The sequence below is a fragment of the Sturnira hondurensis genome, unplaced genomic scaffold, assembly GCF_014824575.4.
Source record: "Sturnira hondurensis isolate 20B ecotype Veracruz unplaced genomic scaffold, ASM1482457v3 Scaffold0014615, whole genome shotgun sequence".
Lineage (NCBI taxonomy): Eukaryota > Metazoa > Chordata > Mammalia > Chiroptera > Phyllostomidae > Sturnira > Sturnira hondurensis.
The window spans coordinates 1,383,956-1,396,390 of NW_028087246.1; the positions used below are offsets into that span (position 1 = coordinate 1,383,956).

The 12,435-nt window shown below is 45.7% G+C and overlaps 1 protein-coding gene and 3 non-coding genes across 5 annotated transcripts; all 4 read left to right on the plus strand.

Moving 5' to 3' along the window:
* The first annotated feature begins 1,602 nt into the window (after nt 1-1,602).
* NCL (nucleolin) lies at nt 1,603-11,868 on the plus strand. 2 transcript variants are annotated; one of them, XM_037063543.1, is made up of 14 exons: nt 1,603-1,812; nt 2,831-2,947; nt 4,072-4,570; nt 4,946-5,131; nt 5,238-5,324; nt 5,515-5,656; nt 6,256-6,380; nt 7,517-7,640; nt 8,368-8,525; nt 9,560-9,683; nt 9,901-10,034; nt 10,561-10,687; nt 11,046-11,269; nt 11,394-11,868. In XM_037063543.1, the coding sequence occupies exons 1-14, from the start codon at nt 1,795-1,797 to the stop codon at nt 11,468-11,470; spliced, it is 2,142 nt and encodes a 713-aa protein (XP_036919438.1). In that variant the 5' UTR covers nt 1,603-1,794; the 3' UTR covers nt 11,471-11,868. The 2 variants fall into 2 exon arrangements, with proteins under 2 accessions (XP_036919438.1, XP_036919439.1); XM_037063544.1 differs by having other exon boundaries at nt 4,946-5,128.
* LOC118999179 (small nucleolar RNA SNORD82) lies at nt 5,363-5,431 on the plus strand. Its single transcript, XR_005069057.1, has one exon. It is a non-coding gene; the product is annotated as a small nucleolar RNA SNORD82 (small nucleolar RNA).
* Nucleotides 10,155-10,234, plus strand: LOC118999180 (small nucleolar RNA SNORD20). The gene has a single exon (XR_005069058.1). It is a non-coding gene; the product is annotated as a small nucleolar RNA SNORD20 (small nucleolar RNA).
* Nucleotides 10,727-10,859, plus strand: LOC118999177 (small nucleolar RNA SNORA75). The gene has a single exon (XR_005069055.1). It is a non-coding gene; the product is annotated as a small nucleolar RNA SNORA75 (small nucleolar RNA).
* Nucleotides 11,869-12,435: the final 567 nt, after the last annotated feature.

Consider the following 12,435-nt stretch of genomic DNA (forward strand, 5'->3'; position numbering starts at 1 on the left):
AAGGCCTCTTAAAGAGGTTATATAAACTGAGATCTGAGTGACAAGGAGCCAGCCATGCCAGTATTTCTAAGTTCATCTCAGTCACTTGATCGTGCCCACTGCTCATCTCTCCAGCCCCTTCCCATGAGTGCATTAGGCTTGCTCTGTACCAAACTGTTTGGAAACACCAGAATCTTATTCCACCGTGTCTTACCTCATGCTGTTCTTTTTGTGCCCTTACCCAGTGTCCCCCTCTGCCCCCATCCCAGAGTTCAAAATGTGACCTTCTCGGATTCTCAAGAAGCAGGCTACAGACCACACTCGGGCCCAGGCTCCTCCCTGGTCAAAGCGCCCCAGGGGGTAGCTATAGGTTTTGCGTAAGTTCAGTCCCTGGACTGTTCTGATAAGGGTTGCGAAATAACCTGGTTGTTCACAAGAATCCTCATGGGCCTTTGTTAAAATACAAAATCTGAGCCCCAACACAAACCTCTCTAATTAGAATCTCTAGAGGTGAGTCTGAACATCAGTTCCGTTGGGGAAACACGTCATAGCTGAAGGTATCTTGGTTTTGTAGGAACAATTAGGCGCCAGATGCCCAGAATACATCCTAGGTAGGCTGTAAACTGAAGTGCTCTGGGTTAGGCTCAGCACCAATTTAATGTACCTCCAGTTATCGACAGGAACAACTGACAAGAGCACAGGAAAGAATCTCCTGTGCCTCTGCCATCAAGGGAACCTTTCCCTCGGCTCTTTTGAACAACTCCTGGACCATATGGCAACACTGACTTCTCGGCCAGCAAGTAACCGAGAACTTGTGAGTGGTCCAAGGCGCAGGTCAGTGGTCTGCCTGACCAAGTCCTTCTCCCCACCCAAGTTATAACACGCTGGGACTGCCAGGAAGTTCTCTCCCCATGCCTGTTTCCCAATGGAAGAAATACCTGGTTCCTGAGGTTTCTTGAGATTAAACATACTTGTGCATTGTCCACAGTAAACCTCACAGACATACGCGATTGCCTTTATTTTTATTTATGTATTTAGCCTTTATGAACTGCCCTCAGGAGGCAACTACAGGCACGTGGTCCGGGAGGGAATCACCTGCAGACGCGATTTTCTGGCACAAGTTCGTTGGCGGGCGGGGCTCAGGTGGCCCTTGGACTCCGACGTAGTGAACCCGTTGTCTCGGCCCATCACCAGGGATAAAGGGGGCTAATTCGTTTCTCCACGGCCGCCGGAGGCTGAGCGTGGCGCAGGATGGGGACGTCGAGAAGGTCCGCCAGAGTCGACAGGATCCGGACACAGCAGGGAACAGGGGTCCGCGAGAACCCACAGTAACCGAGATCGGCCACACGCGGAGCCAAAAAATTATCCGCGGAACGGCGCAGGCTCCGCGAGCCGCGGAGAAGCACACCAGTGACTGCGCGCCCACCGCCCAATCAGCTCCGGGCCTGCACAAAGCGAACCCTCCCCCGTAGGGCGCCGAAACCGAATCTCCTCCCACTCCTCTTGAGGCCTCAGCCCGCCCATTCCCCCCGGGCCCCGCCCCGCATCGGTCAGGGTAGAGGTCCGCGATTGGCTGGTGGGATGAGTGCGAACTCTGGTTGGCTGAAGTGGAGTCACGAGGACACAGTCGTCGTCTTTCCAGAGGCGATTACTGGGCAGGCTCAGTCTTTCGCCTCAGTCTCGAGCTCTAGCTGGCAGCGCAACGTACGTGCTCCGGATCCTCAGTACCCGCGGCCGCCATCGACGTCGTTAGGTTCCGTTGGGCTCAACTGCGCCACTCACGCGCCACACACTCGGCCGTCATAAGCCGCCATCATGGTGAAGCTCGCCAAGGTAAGAGGCCTTTCTCGCGTAAGCGTGGACATCGAGGCCTGTTCTCCGAGTAGCGCGCGCGGCGCCGCGAGGAGGAGGCCCCGCACGCCCTCCCGGGCGCGTTCGAGGGCGCCATGCTGCGGGAAGTCTCGCGTGACGAGCGCGGAGGTCTCGCGTGTTTTGGCTATTGGGTGGCGAGGTGAAGAGCTTCGGCAGGTGTCGTGGGTGGTAGATTCCTCGGTGAAAGGCTTGAACTGAGCGTGGGGAGGGGGCGCTGGGCTTCGGGGTGGACGGATGAGGCCAAACTCCTGCGACGGGCGGGAGCGGGGCCCCGCCTCCCGACGCACGTGTCTGGGCGCGCGGCCCGCCACGTGGGCCGTGCCGGGTGGGTCGCCGCGTCTTCGTCGGGGACCGGGCTTTGAGGCGGGAAGCGGCGGGATTCCTTCAGGTGGAGGCCTGCGGCCTGTGGGGTCTTGGGCACGAGGTGGGTTCCAGAAGGAAGGCCTGCCGCGTGCTCTCCGTGCGGGGCTGCACGCACGTGGCGGCCTGTGCGGTACCCCACGTGGCCCCAGTGGGTCTGGAAGGGGCGGGGTTTTCCCGGGGGAGGAAAACTACAGGAGAAGACCAAAGGTAGTTAGGTTAAGAGATCGATATATTTTTTTCTCCAAGTTGCCCTAATTTAAGTTCAGAAGAGGGGTGGTATAAGGTAACAGAAACTACCTTTTCCCCCAGGTGAAGGGTTGTGGGTTGTTGGCCATTACAATGGTCCAACTGTAGGCTCCCGAGCATTTAGAAATGGTGTCTGGTATAAGAATAGGTTCTGGAAGTAGTTTTTAAAACGGGTGTGCTTAATGAAGGCAGCAGGACGACGAAGACACTTCCTTGAAGTTATCTTTTTATTGAAGGCGGGCTTACGCCTTGTTATTTCACTGTATGAAAATGGGTTCTAAGAAAGCGATGACTGCAAGTCCTGCACATCACTGTTCGAAGAACGACGTCCTGAAGGGTGGGAAGTGTAATGTGTTCCTAACTGTTTTAGGCTGGTAAAAATCAGGGTGACCCCAAGAAAATGGCTCCTCCTCCGAAGCAGGTGGAAGAAGATAGTGAAGATGAAGAAATGTCAGAAGATGAAGATGATGAAAGCAGTGAAGAAGAGGTAATGATGTACAATTTTATGAAGAACGGAGGGTAAAAACAGGTGGTATTGGACTTCTGAAAATAATGGGCAAAAATAAGGTTGTATTTATTCACACATGTCCTGTTGTAAGTTAAATGTTTCCCGGGGTCTTCCTTGACCTGTCTGAATATCATGAGAGTGAGTATTTGAGCTTAAGAGAAAAGATTGTCGTGTGCCCTGGCAGGGCTTAGTGTGATGCTATATTAAATCATTTTCCAGTTTCAATGTCAGCCCCCCATGCTAGATGAGGAAAACAGCCTGGACTGCTGTTGTCCTATGTGGGGCAGTATTGAGCGGGCATTCTGAGGTTAGCCTGGCCAGACTTCGTTTTGTAGCCTCCAAGCAGGTCTCTGTTCTTTGTATGAGTTCTGTAATACTAATCACTGTTACTTCTTTACACTGAGGATTGCTACCTCCCTTTGTGCCAGTGTTGGCACTGTTGGGTACTCCTGGCTACTGTTGGTGTACTCTAAAGAAAACCAAAAGTTTTATTTGAGCACATTACCTGATAAAACTGGTGGCCAACAAAAAGTAGCTTTTAGTGTGACTTCAACGTAGATAAGTAACATGTGTATCAAGCTAACTGCTCGCTCTCTAATTTGTATTAATTTTGCAAGGATCGAGCAGGGCTTTTAGTTACAAAAGTCAATTAACTGATCCTAAAAACAACATGTAAAGTGGGTGCTGTTAATCATTTTCAGAAGAGAAAACCGTTTGAGGCTTAAAACACCTTGCCTGGGGCCACAGAGAAGGATGATACCCAGATGGTCTATTTTCAGAGTCCGTTCAGGGTGTGCTGCTTCAAAGCTGAAGTGGTTAGAGTATGGGGTACGGAAATTCACAGATCTGGGCCCAGAGATATTTGACATGTGAAGGGTTCATCCATTACGCTTGGATATTTTCCCCGGAAATGAAGACTGTTAACTTCTCAGGTACATGGAAGGACATGTAGTGCGATCCCATGGTTAACGTGCTAGCATGTATCTAACGTATGTGGTCTTGAACCAGAGGCAGTGCCAAAATTTAGCACTTGTTTATGTGGGACCAAGGCCTTTTTTGAGTTTGCAGATAAGACTCCTATTTGTTTTTTTTTCATTCTTCAGGTTATCATTCCTCAGAAAAGCAAGAAGGCTACCACAACTCCAGGAAAGAAAGTGATTGTTTCCCCAGCAAAAAAGATTGTGGTTGCCACACCAGCCAAGAAAGCAGTTGTCACCCCGGGCAAAAAGGCAGCAGCTACACCGGCTCTTGGCAAAAAGGCAGCAGTTACGCCAGCCAAAGCAGTGGCCACACCTGGCAAGAAGGGAGGCACACCAGGTAAAGCGCTGGCGGCAGCCCCTGGTAAGAAGGGAGCAGCCACTCCAGCCAAGGGAGCAAAGAATGGCAAAAATGCCAAGAAGGAAGATAGTGATGAGGAAGAAGACGACGACAGTGAAGATGAGGAGGAGGAGGAGGAGGATGAAGATGAGGATGAATTTGAGCCAGAAGTGAGGAAAGCTGCTGCTGTCACTGCTGCCTCCGAAGATGAGGAGGATGATGAAGATGAGGATGAAGATGACGAAGATGATGATGAGGAGGATGAAGATGAAGATGAAGAAGATGGTAAGGAGTGCTGTTGGTCGTTCTTAGCTCTTATTTGTAAGGTACATTAGGGGTGAGGTTGGGGAGTGTGCCACATGCAGACGTACTCCTCCTGTGACACCGTGGGGTTAGATAAAAGCCCTTCCAGGGATTCTCTGGGCTGGTCGTGCACTAGAGTGATGTATACCCGTGGAGAATTGCCTGCCCTTGAGAAAATGTTTAACGTGTCGTATTCTATTGAGTGTTTTTCGAAATATAGGAGTTTGCTTCTGAGTAACCTGTTGATTCTTGCCATAATTACTAAGCACAATATTACTTTCTTTTCTTTAGGTTTATTTAGAACAAATACTGATTGGAGATAATTCTGAGTTTTTAACTAGTTAGGTTCTCTTTCAGATTCTGAAGAAGAACCTATGGAGGTCGTACCAACCAAAGGCAAGAAAACTGCAAAGGCTGTTCCTGTGAAGGCCAAGAGCACAGCTGAGGATGATGAAGATGATGAAGATGAAGAGGAGGATGAAGATGATGAAGAGGAGGATGAGGAGGATGAAGATGAGGAGGAGGAGGATGAAGAGGAAGGTGGTAATCAAGTTAGATTCTAAATTATACTGGGATGATTTTGTTTAAAGGAGGTATTTCAACATGTGTGGCTACGTGTGGATGACAGATTGTTTGAAATCTTGTCTAGAACCTGTAAAAGAAGCACCTGGAAAACGAAAGAAGGAAATGGCCAAACAGAAAGCTGCTCCTGAAGCCAAGAAGCAGAAAGTGGAAGGTAACGGGGCAGAAGGGCGGGTAGGGGTGGTGCCCAATAGCACAAGTGATGAACAACAAAGGGACTTAATACTGAATCCTGATGTTACGTGCAATGTGCTGATGTGCTGTGTATACAGACTTGTATTGGAAGTGAAGTTCATATCCTATCTTGTGTTAGATTAATTCGAGGTGTGTTTTTTTTTGTACAGCCACAGAACCAACTACAGCTTTCAATCTCTTTATTGGAAACCTGAACTTCAGCAAATCTGCTTCTGAGTTAAAAACGGGTATCAGTGACGTTTTTGCTAAAAATGATCTTGCTGTTGTGGATGTCAGAATTGGTATGTCTCGGTAAGTATGGGAGAACCGAACCATAGCATTTCTGCATAGGCTTCCTGGTCTGCTGATGCTTCCTTTCCTCCTTTTTTAGAACCTTAGTCCTCTACTCTGAGGCATGAATGTGTCCTCAGAGTTTAGACATTAATGAGTCGTCACTTAGATTATCAAATTGTGAAGCCCCAAATTGAAATTCCCGTAATGTTCCTTAACTTTTGATACAGCACAAAATTATTTTTAATAAGCTATAAGCTTTTAAAGCCTTTATTATCTAAAATTTTCAGATACCAAGTAGCCATGATATTGAATGCTTTTAACTAGACCGGATTCTCTTAATCTAGATGCTTGAATGGGTTCTTTTGTTAGCTGCTAGGAGCAGTGTAGCTAATGAAGACAGCCTCAAAGGTGAACTTGCATCAGGTCTGGGACTTAGAGTGAGTTCTGCATCCCTAGCTTTCAGAGCCTGACTTTATTTTTTTAACAGAGTGGCTGCCTTTAAATTAAATCTCTGTTTGCACTATCACGTTAGTGTGGCTGCTTGCTTAGACGATATTAGTGTGGCTCTTGTTTTTTTCAAACCTGTAATTATGTGTCTTTGCCTTGCCACCATAAAGGAAGTTTGGCTATGTGGATTTTGAATCTGCTGAAGACCTAGAAAAAGCCTTGGAACTCACTGGTTTAAAAGTCTTTGGTAATGAAATTAAACTAGAAAAACCAAAGGGAAAAGACAGTAAAAAAGGTATGTACTGTTTTAGGTAAAAATTTTAATTTATTTTATTGATTTCAGAGAGAGGGAAGAAAATTTTTTTGTTTGTTTGTTTGTTTGTTACGTGTTGGTTGGTTAATTCTTGTGAGTGCCCTGACCTCCAACTTTGGTGTATTGGGATGATGCTCTAACCAACTGAGCTGCCCGGCCAGGACTTGCTTTAGGTAATTGTGATACTGATAGGTAACTTGTTAGTGGAAATGTTTCTAGTCTTAATCGTCCAGGTTAGGTAGCTGAACCTTTTCCTTTGGTTTCCTCGTAGTGTTGAGGGTTAAATGAGTGAGAATATTAAATGTTTATAACAGTGCTTGGCACTGATTGCTGGTGTTACAAATTCCCAAGTCAGGCAAGCAAGAATGGACTTTAAAAAAAAAGGTTAGATGTACAGGCATACCTTGGAGATATTATGTATTTGGTTTCAGACCACCATAATCAAGCGTCATGGTAAGGAAGTTGCACCCTTTTTGCTGGTGGAGGGTCTTGATTTCAGTTAGTTTAAAAGAGAAGCGCAATACCTATGAAGCACAATAAAGTGAAGCAAATAAAACAAGGTATGCCTGTACCCAGATTAACACAGAAAGGCCTTTCCTCCCTGAAACCAGATCAGGCCCTTGACTGTTCTTTTTGTATCTTGCATATACTTTGTCACGTTTCATGTGTGTTTGATTTTTTTTTTAATGTAAAAACACTGAGCACCTACCAGGTTGTTGTGAGTGTCCAGCACATGGTTTGATGTCCATTGTGACAGCGGCACTGCTGTATCTCCATACTGCCAGAACGTCTTGTACGTTATAGGGTCTCAAACCATATTTTTTTAAAAATATATTTTATTTATTTATCTTTTAGAGGGGAAGGGAAGGAAAGGAGAGAGGTAGAGAAACATCAATGTATGGTTGCCCCTCGTGCATCCCCTGCGGGGAACTGGCCTGCAACCCAGGCATGTGCCCTGATGGGGAATCAAACCGCGATCGTGTAGTTCTCAGGCCTGCGCTCAGTCCACTGAGCTACACGAGCCAGGCTCAAACCATATTTTAACAGAACTTTCTGTTGCTCAGTGTCTTGTAAGGGAGGTTTTCTAACTCATCTGGATCATTTTGTTTTTTATCTAGATCGAGATGCGAGAACACTTTTGGCTAAAAATCTGCCTTACAAAGTTACTCAGGATGAATTGAAAGAAGTGTTTGAAGATGCCATGGAGATTAGATTAGTCAGCAAAGATGGAAAGAGTAAAGGGTATGTTTTGTGTCTACTGGATTGTTGAGGGGGGTTTGTTTGTTTGTTTTTTTAAAGATTTTATTTATTTAGAGGGGAAGGAAAGGAGAGGAGAGAAATATCTATGTATGGTTGCCTCTCGTGAGTCCCCTGCTGGGAAGTGGCCTGCAACCCAGGCATGTGCCCTGACTGGGAATCGAACCGCAATTGTGTGGTTCGTAGGCCCACACTCAATCCACTGAGCCACACCAGCAAGGGCAGATTGTTGAGTTTTATTAAAATTAATGCACTTCTAATTTATAAAAGAAACATTGATCTAACTTTTCCTACGTATATGGTTTTGGGCAAGTTAATCTGTAACATGCTTCAATTTCTTACTTGCATGTTGAGAATGATGTACTTAATTCAGAGTGACTTTAGAAGATGGGTTAATGTGTATAAGGTACTATGAAATGTGCACAGTGAGTACTTTGTGAGTAATGGCGATTAATCACAGTGAATTAGGGTTACCATGAACAAATTTTCTGCGAGTATTTGGTAAATTTTGTGTATTGGGTTGAAAGTTTTGATAGTAAACTGGAAGATGGCAGAAATTGCAAGCAGAAATTAGTATAAAATAAGATATTTGTTGTGCTTAACTAAAGCAAGGTCATGTTGCTAAGATGAAAGCATTTGTATTAAATAATAAGGTTTGAAAAATGAAGTGAAATCATAGGGTTTTTAATGCACCCCCCTCCCCCTATTGCAGGATTGCTTATATTGAATTTAAGACAGAAGCTGATGCAGAGAAAACCTTGGAAGAAAAGCAGGGAACAGAAATAGATGGGCGATCCATTTCCCTGTACTACACCGGAGAGAAAGGTCAAAGTCAAGACTATAGAGGTGGAAAGAATAGTACTTGGAGTGGTAAGAATGTATACATTTCCTACGAAGTTCCTTTGAACTGATGAAGAGAAATCTTTTGCATCTTTGAACTTTAAATATAAAGTTGACTGATTAATTTGAATATAGATGTAGGTTAAGCAAGTTATTCCTCTGTTAGTAGTAATTCAGTGTCAGATTTTGCATTAGAATATAGATAGCTCTGACTTCCTTTTGTATGTATGTATGTTTTAGACTTTAAATGGCTTACATTACATACACTTTAAAATTAGAAAATTGTTCTAGGAACATACAGACTAGTAGTCAGCTTACACATCTGAACAACAGGACTAGAAGGAAGCAGAACATAAGAGTGCATGATAGGTACTTGGTGTGTTGAGATACTCGGTGTGGGATTCCATCTACATCATGATTAGCACGTTTAGAAAACATTAGTATGCTAATGCTCCTAGGCACAGAAAATCTTTTTTTTTTTTTTTTAGATTTTATTTATTTTTCAAAGGGAGGGGACGGAGGGGAGAGAAACATCAGTTGGCTTCCTCTCACACACCCCCAATCAGTGATCTGACCTGCAGCACAGGCACATGGCTATCTGCCGGCTGAGTGTAGGCAGCATAGGCACGTGCTGACTGAGAATCACATTAGCAGCCCCTTCGTTCACCCCTTCGTTCACCCCTTCGTTCACCCCTTCGTTCACTTCGCTCAGTCCACTGAGCCACAACTGCCAGGGCAAAGCACAAATTCTTTTTTTTTTTTTTTTTAAGATTTTATTTATTTATTTTCCTTTAGAGGGGAAGGAGAGAGGGAGAGAAACATCAATGTATGGTTGCCTTTTGTGCATCCCCTGCTGGTAGTTAGCCTGCAAGGAACTGGCCTGCAACCCAGGCATGTGCCTTGACTGGGAATCGAACCGCGATCGTCTGGTTCGCAGGCCCGCGCTCAATCCACTGAGCTATGCCAGCCAGGGCCCACAAATTCTTATTAACAGGATAAACAGCTGTGACTGAGGCTGTGAACCACTGTTTCATGGTCTTAATGCGGCATCTCTTTATTGGTAGGTGAATCAAAAACTCTGGTTTTAAGCAACCTCTCCTACAGTGCAACAGAAGAAACTCTTCAGGAAGTATTTGAGAAGGCAACCTCTATCAAAGTGGCCCAGAACCAAAATGGCAAATCTAAAGGGTAAAATAACTCGTACCTCTATGTTGTTCTGGTCTGGGAGAGTGTTGGCGTAGGTAACACCATGTTTTCCTGGCTTTGGGAAGTGGCGTTACTTTAGACAAGTCTGTATAAAATAAAGAACACGGGCTGGAGGGAAAAGGCTCAATGGTGTTAGATGTGATTTCAAAGGAGCCACTAGCTTGATAATTTATTCTGAATATTGGCTGTTCATTCTCAGGTATGCATTTATAGAATTTGCTTCATTTGAAGATGCTAAAGAGGCTTTAAACTCCTGTAATAAGAGAGAAATTGAGGGCAGAGCAATCAGGTTGGAGTTGCAAGGACCCAGGGGGTCACCTAACGCAAGAAGCCGTAAGTTACCATTAACAGGGCCTCGTGGTTGGGGGGTGGCTCTCCTCTGTGCCTTGCTGCTTTTTGATTAGATCTAGAGGTGAACACATGTGGTTTCTGTTGCTGCTGAGTAAATGACACTGGATATGATGACTGATTGTCTGAGAAATAATTGATGAAATCCCAAGAAAATTCCTCTAGATAGTCAAGTTCTGATCCAGCCACGTTGACTCTGAGCAGCAGGCGTGCACATGGTTTACTGCCTTCCTGCTTCGGGTCTGCTGTCTCTCTCGTTGGGGTTGGTTCTGTTTCCCGTGAACGATCTGAGACAGTAGTTCAGCTGCTTTGGTAATAGGGCAGTTGATTTAAGCCCTTGGCTTTAAGCATTAGTTTGCTAAGATTACCTTCTTTTTCTCATAGAGACTCTTCAAGTTTCTGCTAAGACAAGCGTTCTTGGCCAGTAGTTATTCTAAACATGTAAGTCCGGTGTGTTATGAATTAGGATTTTAAATAAACGGGGTTTTTTTTTGTTGTTGGTTTTTCCCAGAGCCATCCAAAACTCTGTTTGTAAAAGGCTTGTCTGAGGAGACTACAGAAGAGACATTAAAGGAGTCATTTGATGGCTCTGTCCGGGCCAGGATAGTCACGGACCGGGAGACTGGATCTTCCAAAGGGTAAGCTGCGGGCAGCGACGAGTGGAGTCCTATCCATGTGTCTTCTCATTGAGCTCCTTGCTGTCGGTCTGTGGCAGTTTATGGATTCGCACGAGAAGAAGAGACAGTTCACAGCTAGCATTCTTTTGCCTCCAGTCTTCAGAGGTATATTCTGCTATACTGTGAGACATTTCTGGTATTCACGCTGTCAGTAAAACCAGTTTCAGCTTGCCAGAGAGAGCTACTCTGGTCATTTGGGTCTTTTCTCAATTGAGTAAGGCTACTTTCTAGGGGATCACCGGTTACTACTTGAGGTTAACTTTGGCGCATATTCTATGTCTCTTTGTTCTATAATGGGTGATTTCTCTTGGCATTATAGGTTTGGTTTTGTAGACTTCAACAGTGAGGAAGATGCCAAAGCAGCCAAGGAGGCCATGGAAGATGGTGAAATTGATGGAAACAAAGTCACTTTGGACTGGGCTAAGCCTAAGGGTGAAGGTGGCTTTGGGGGTCGTGGCGGAGGCAGAGGTGGCTTTGGAGGCCGAGGTGGTGGCAGAGGAGGCCGAGGAGGATTCGGTGGCAGAGGCCGGGGAGGTTTTGGAGGTAAGGATCACAGAAGGCTGCCTCTGCACGGTGATACTGCCTCAGCCCTCACCAGTCACTGGGGAGGGGAGAGCTGGCAGCTTGGCTCCTGTTCTTCAATGACGTCTTCCCTTCCTACATACAGGTAGAGGAGGCTTCCGGGGAGGCAGAGGAGGCGGCGGCGACCACAAGCCACAAGGAAAGAAGACGAAGTTTGAATAGTTTCTTCTATTGCTGTCTTTCCCTCTTCCGTTTGAAAGAAAGGACTCTGGGGTTTTTACTCTGTTACCTGATCAATGACAGAGCCTTCTAAGGACATTCCAAGACAGTATACAGTCCTGTGGTCTACTTGGAAATCCGTATAGATAACATTTCAAGGGAGATGCCCTGTTGGTTTTGACTGGATATTCATATAAACTTTTTAAAGAGATGAGTGATAGAGCTAATAACCCTTATCTGTTTTGAATTTATATTGTTTCTTCCCATGTACAAAACCATTTTTTCCTACAAATAGTTTTTTTTGTGTGTGTTGGGGGGTATAAAGGAAAGCAGAACGTTTTATCATGATTTTGCTTCAGCAACTTTGGGACGAATTAAAAGTCCTAAACTCTGGTGCCAGACTTGTACTTGCAGAGTGTTTCTCCTGGAGTATCGCTGAAGGGGGAGCATGGCAGACGCAGCTCTGCCGCTGCAGGTCCACCCTGCTCCTCACAGGAGTGCTTGGGGTTCAAGTTCTGGTGGAATGGAGGTCTGTGGCTTCTGCTCACAGCCAGCTGGGGGGGAAGTGCTCAGAAAATAGGCCTTAGGTAATGTAGCTGTGAGCGTGGGTTCTGGAATAGCCAGTGACTAGTGAAGAGAACTGAGGGACTGTGGGACAGCAACTGGGGAGGAAACGACTAATCCAATAGATCTCAGGTTAAACTGCCAAGAAAGACCCGTGGTTTGGCAGAAAATGGGTAACAACCCAGACATTTTGATAGATTATTTTTATTAAATCCTCATCCACGGATATGTTTATAGAAGTAAGATCAGTTGCTTTCTGTACGGGCCTGGGTTGGGGATCTAACCAGCAGCCTTTCGGTGCTCAACTTTGTAATGCACACCCTTACAGTGCTGCCTGTGTGTAGTGCGCGTCCTTATTTCCCCCTCAAAAAGTTGACAAAAGGCATTACGCACAGCAAAATTCA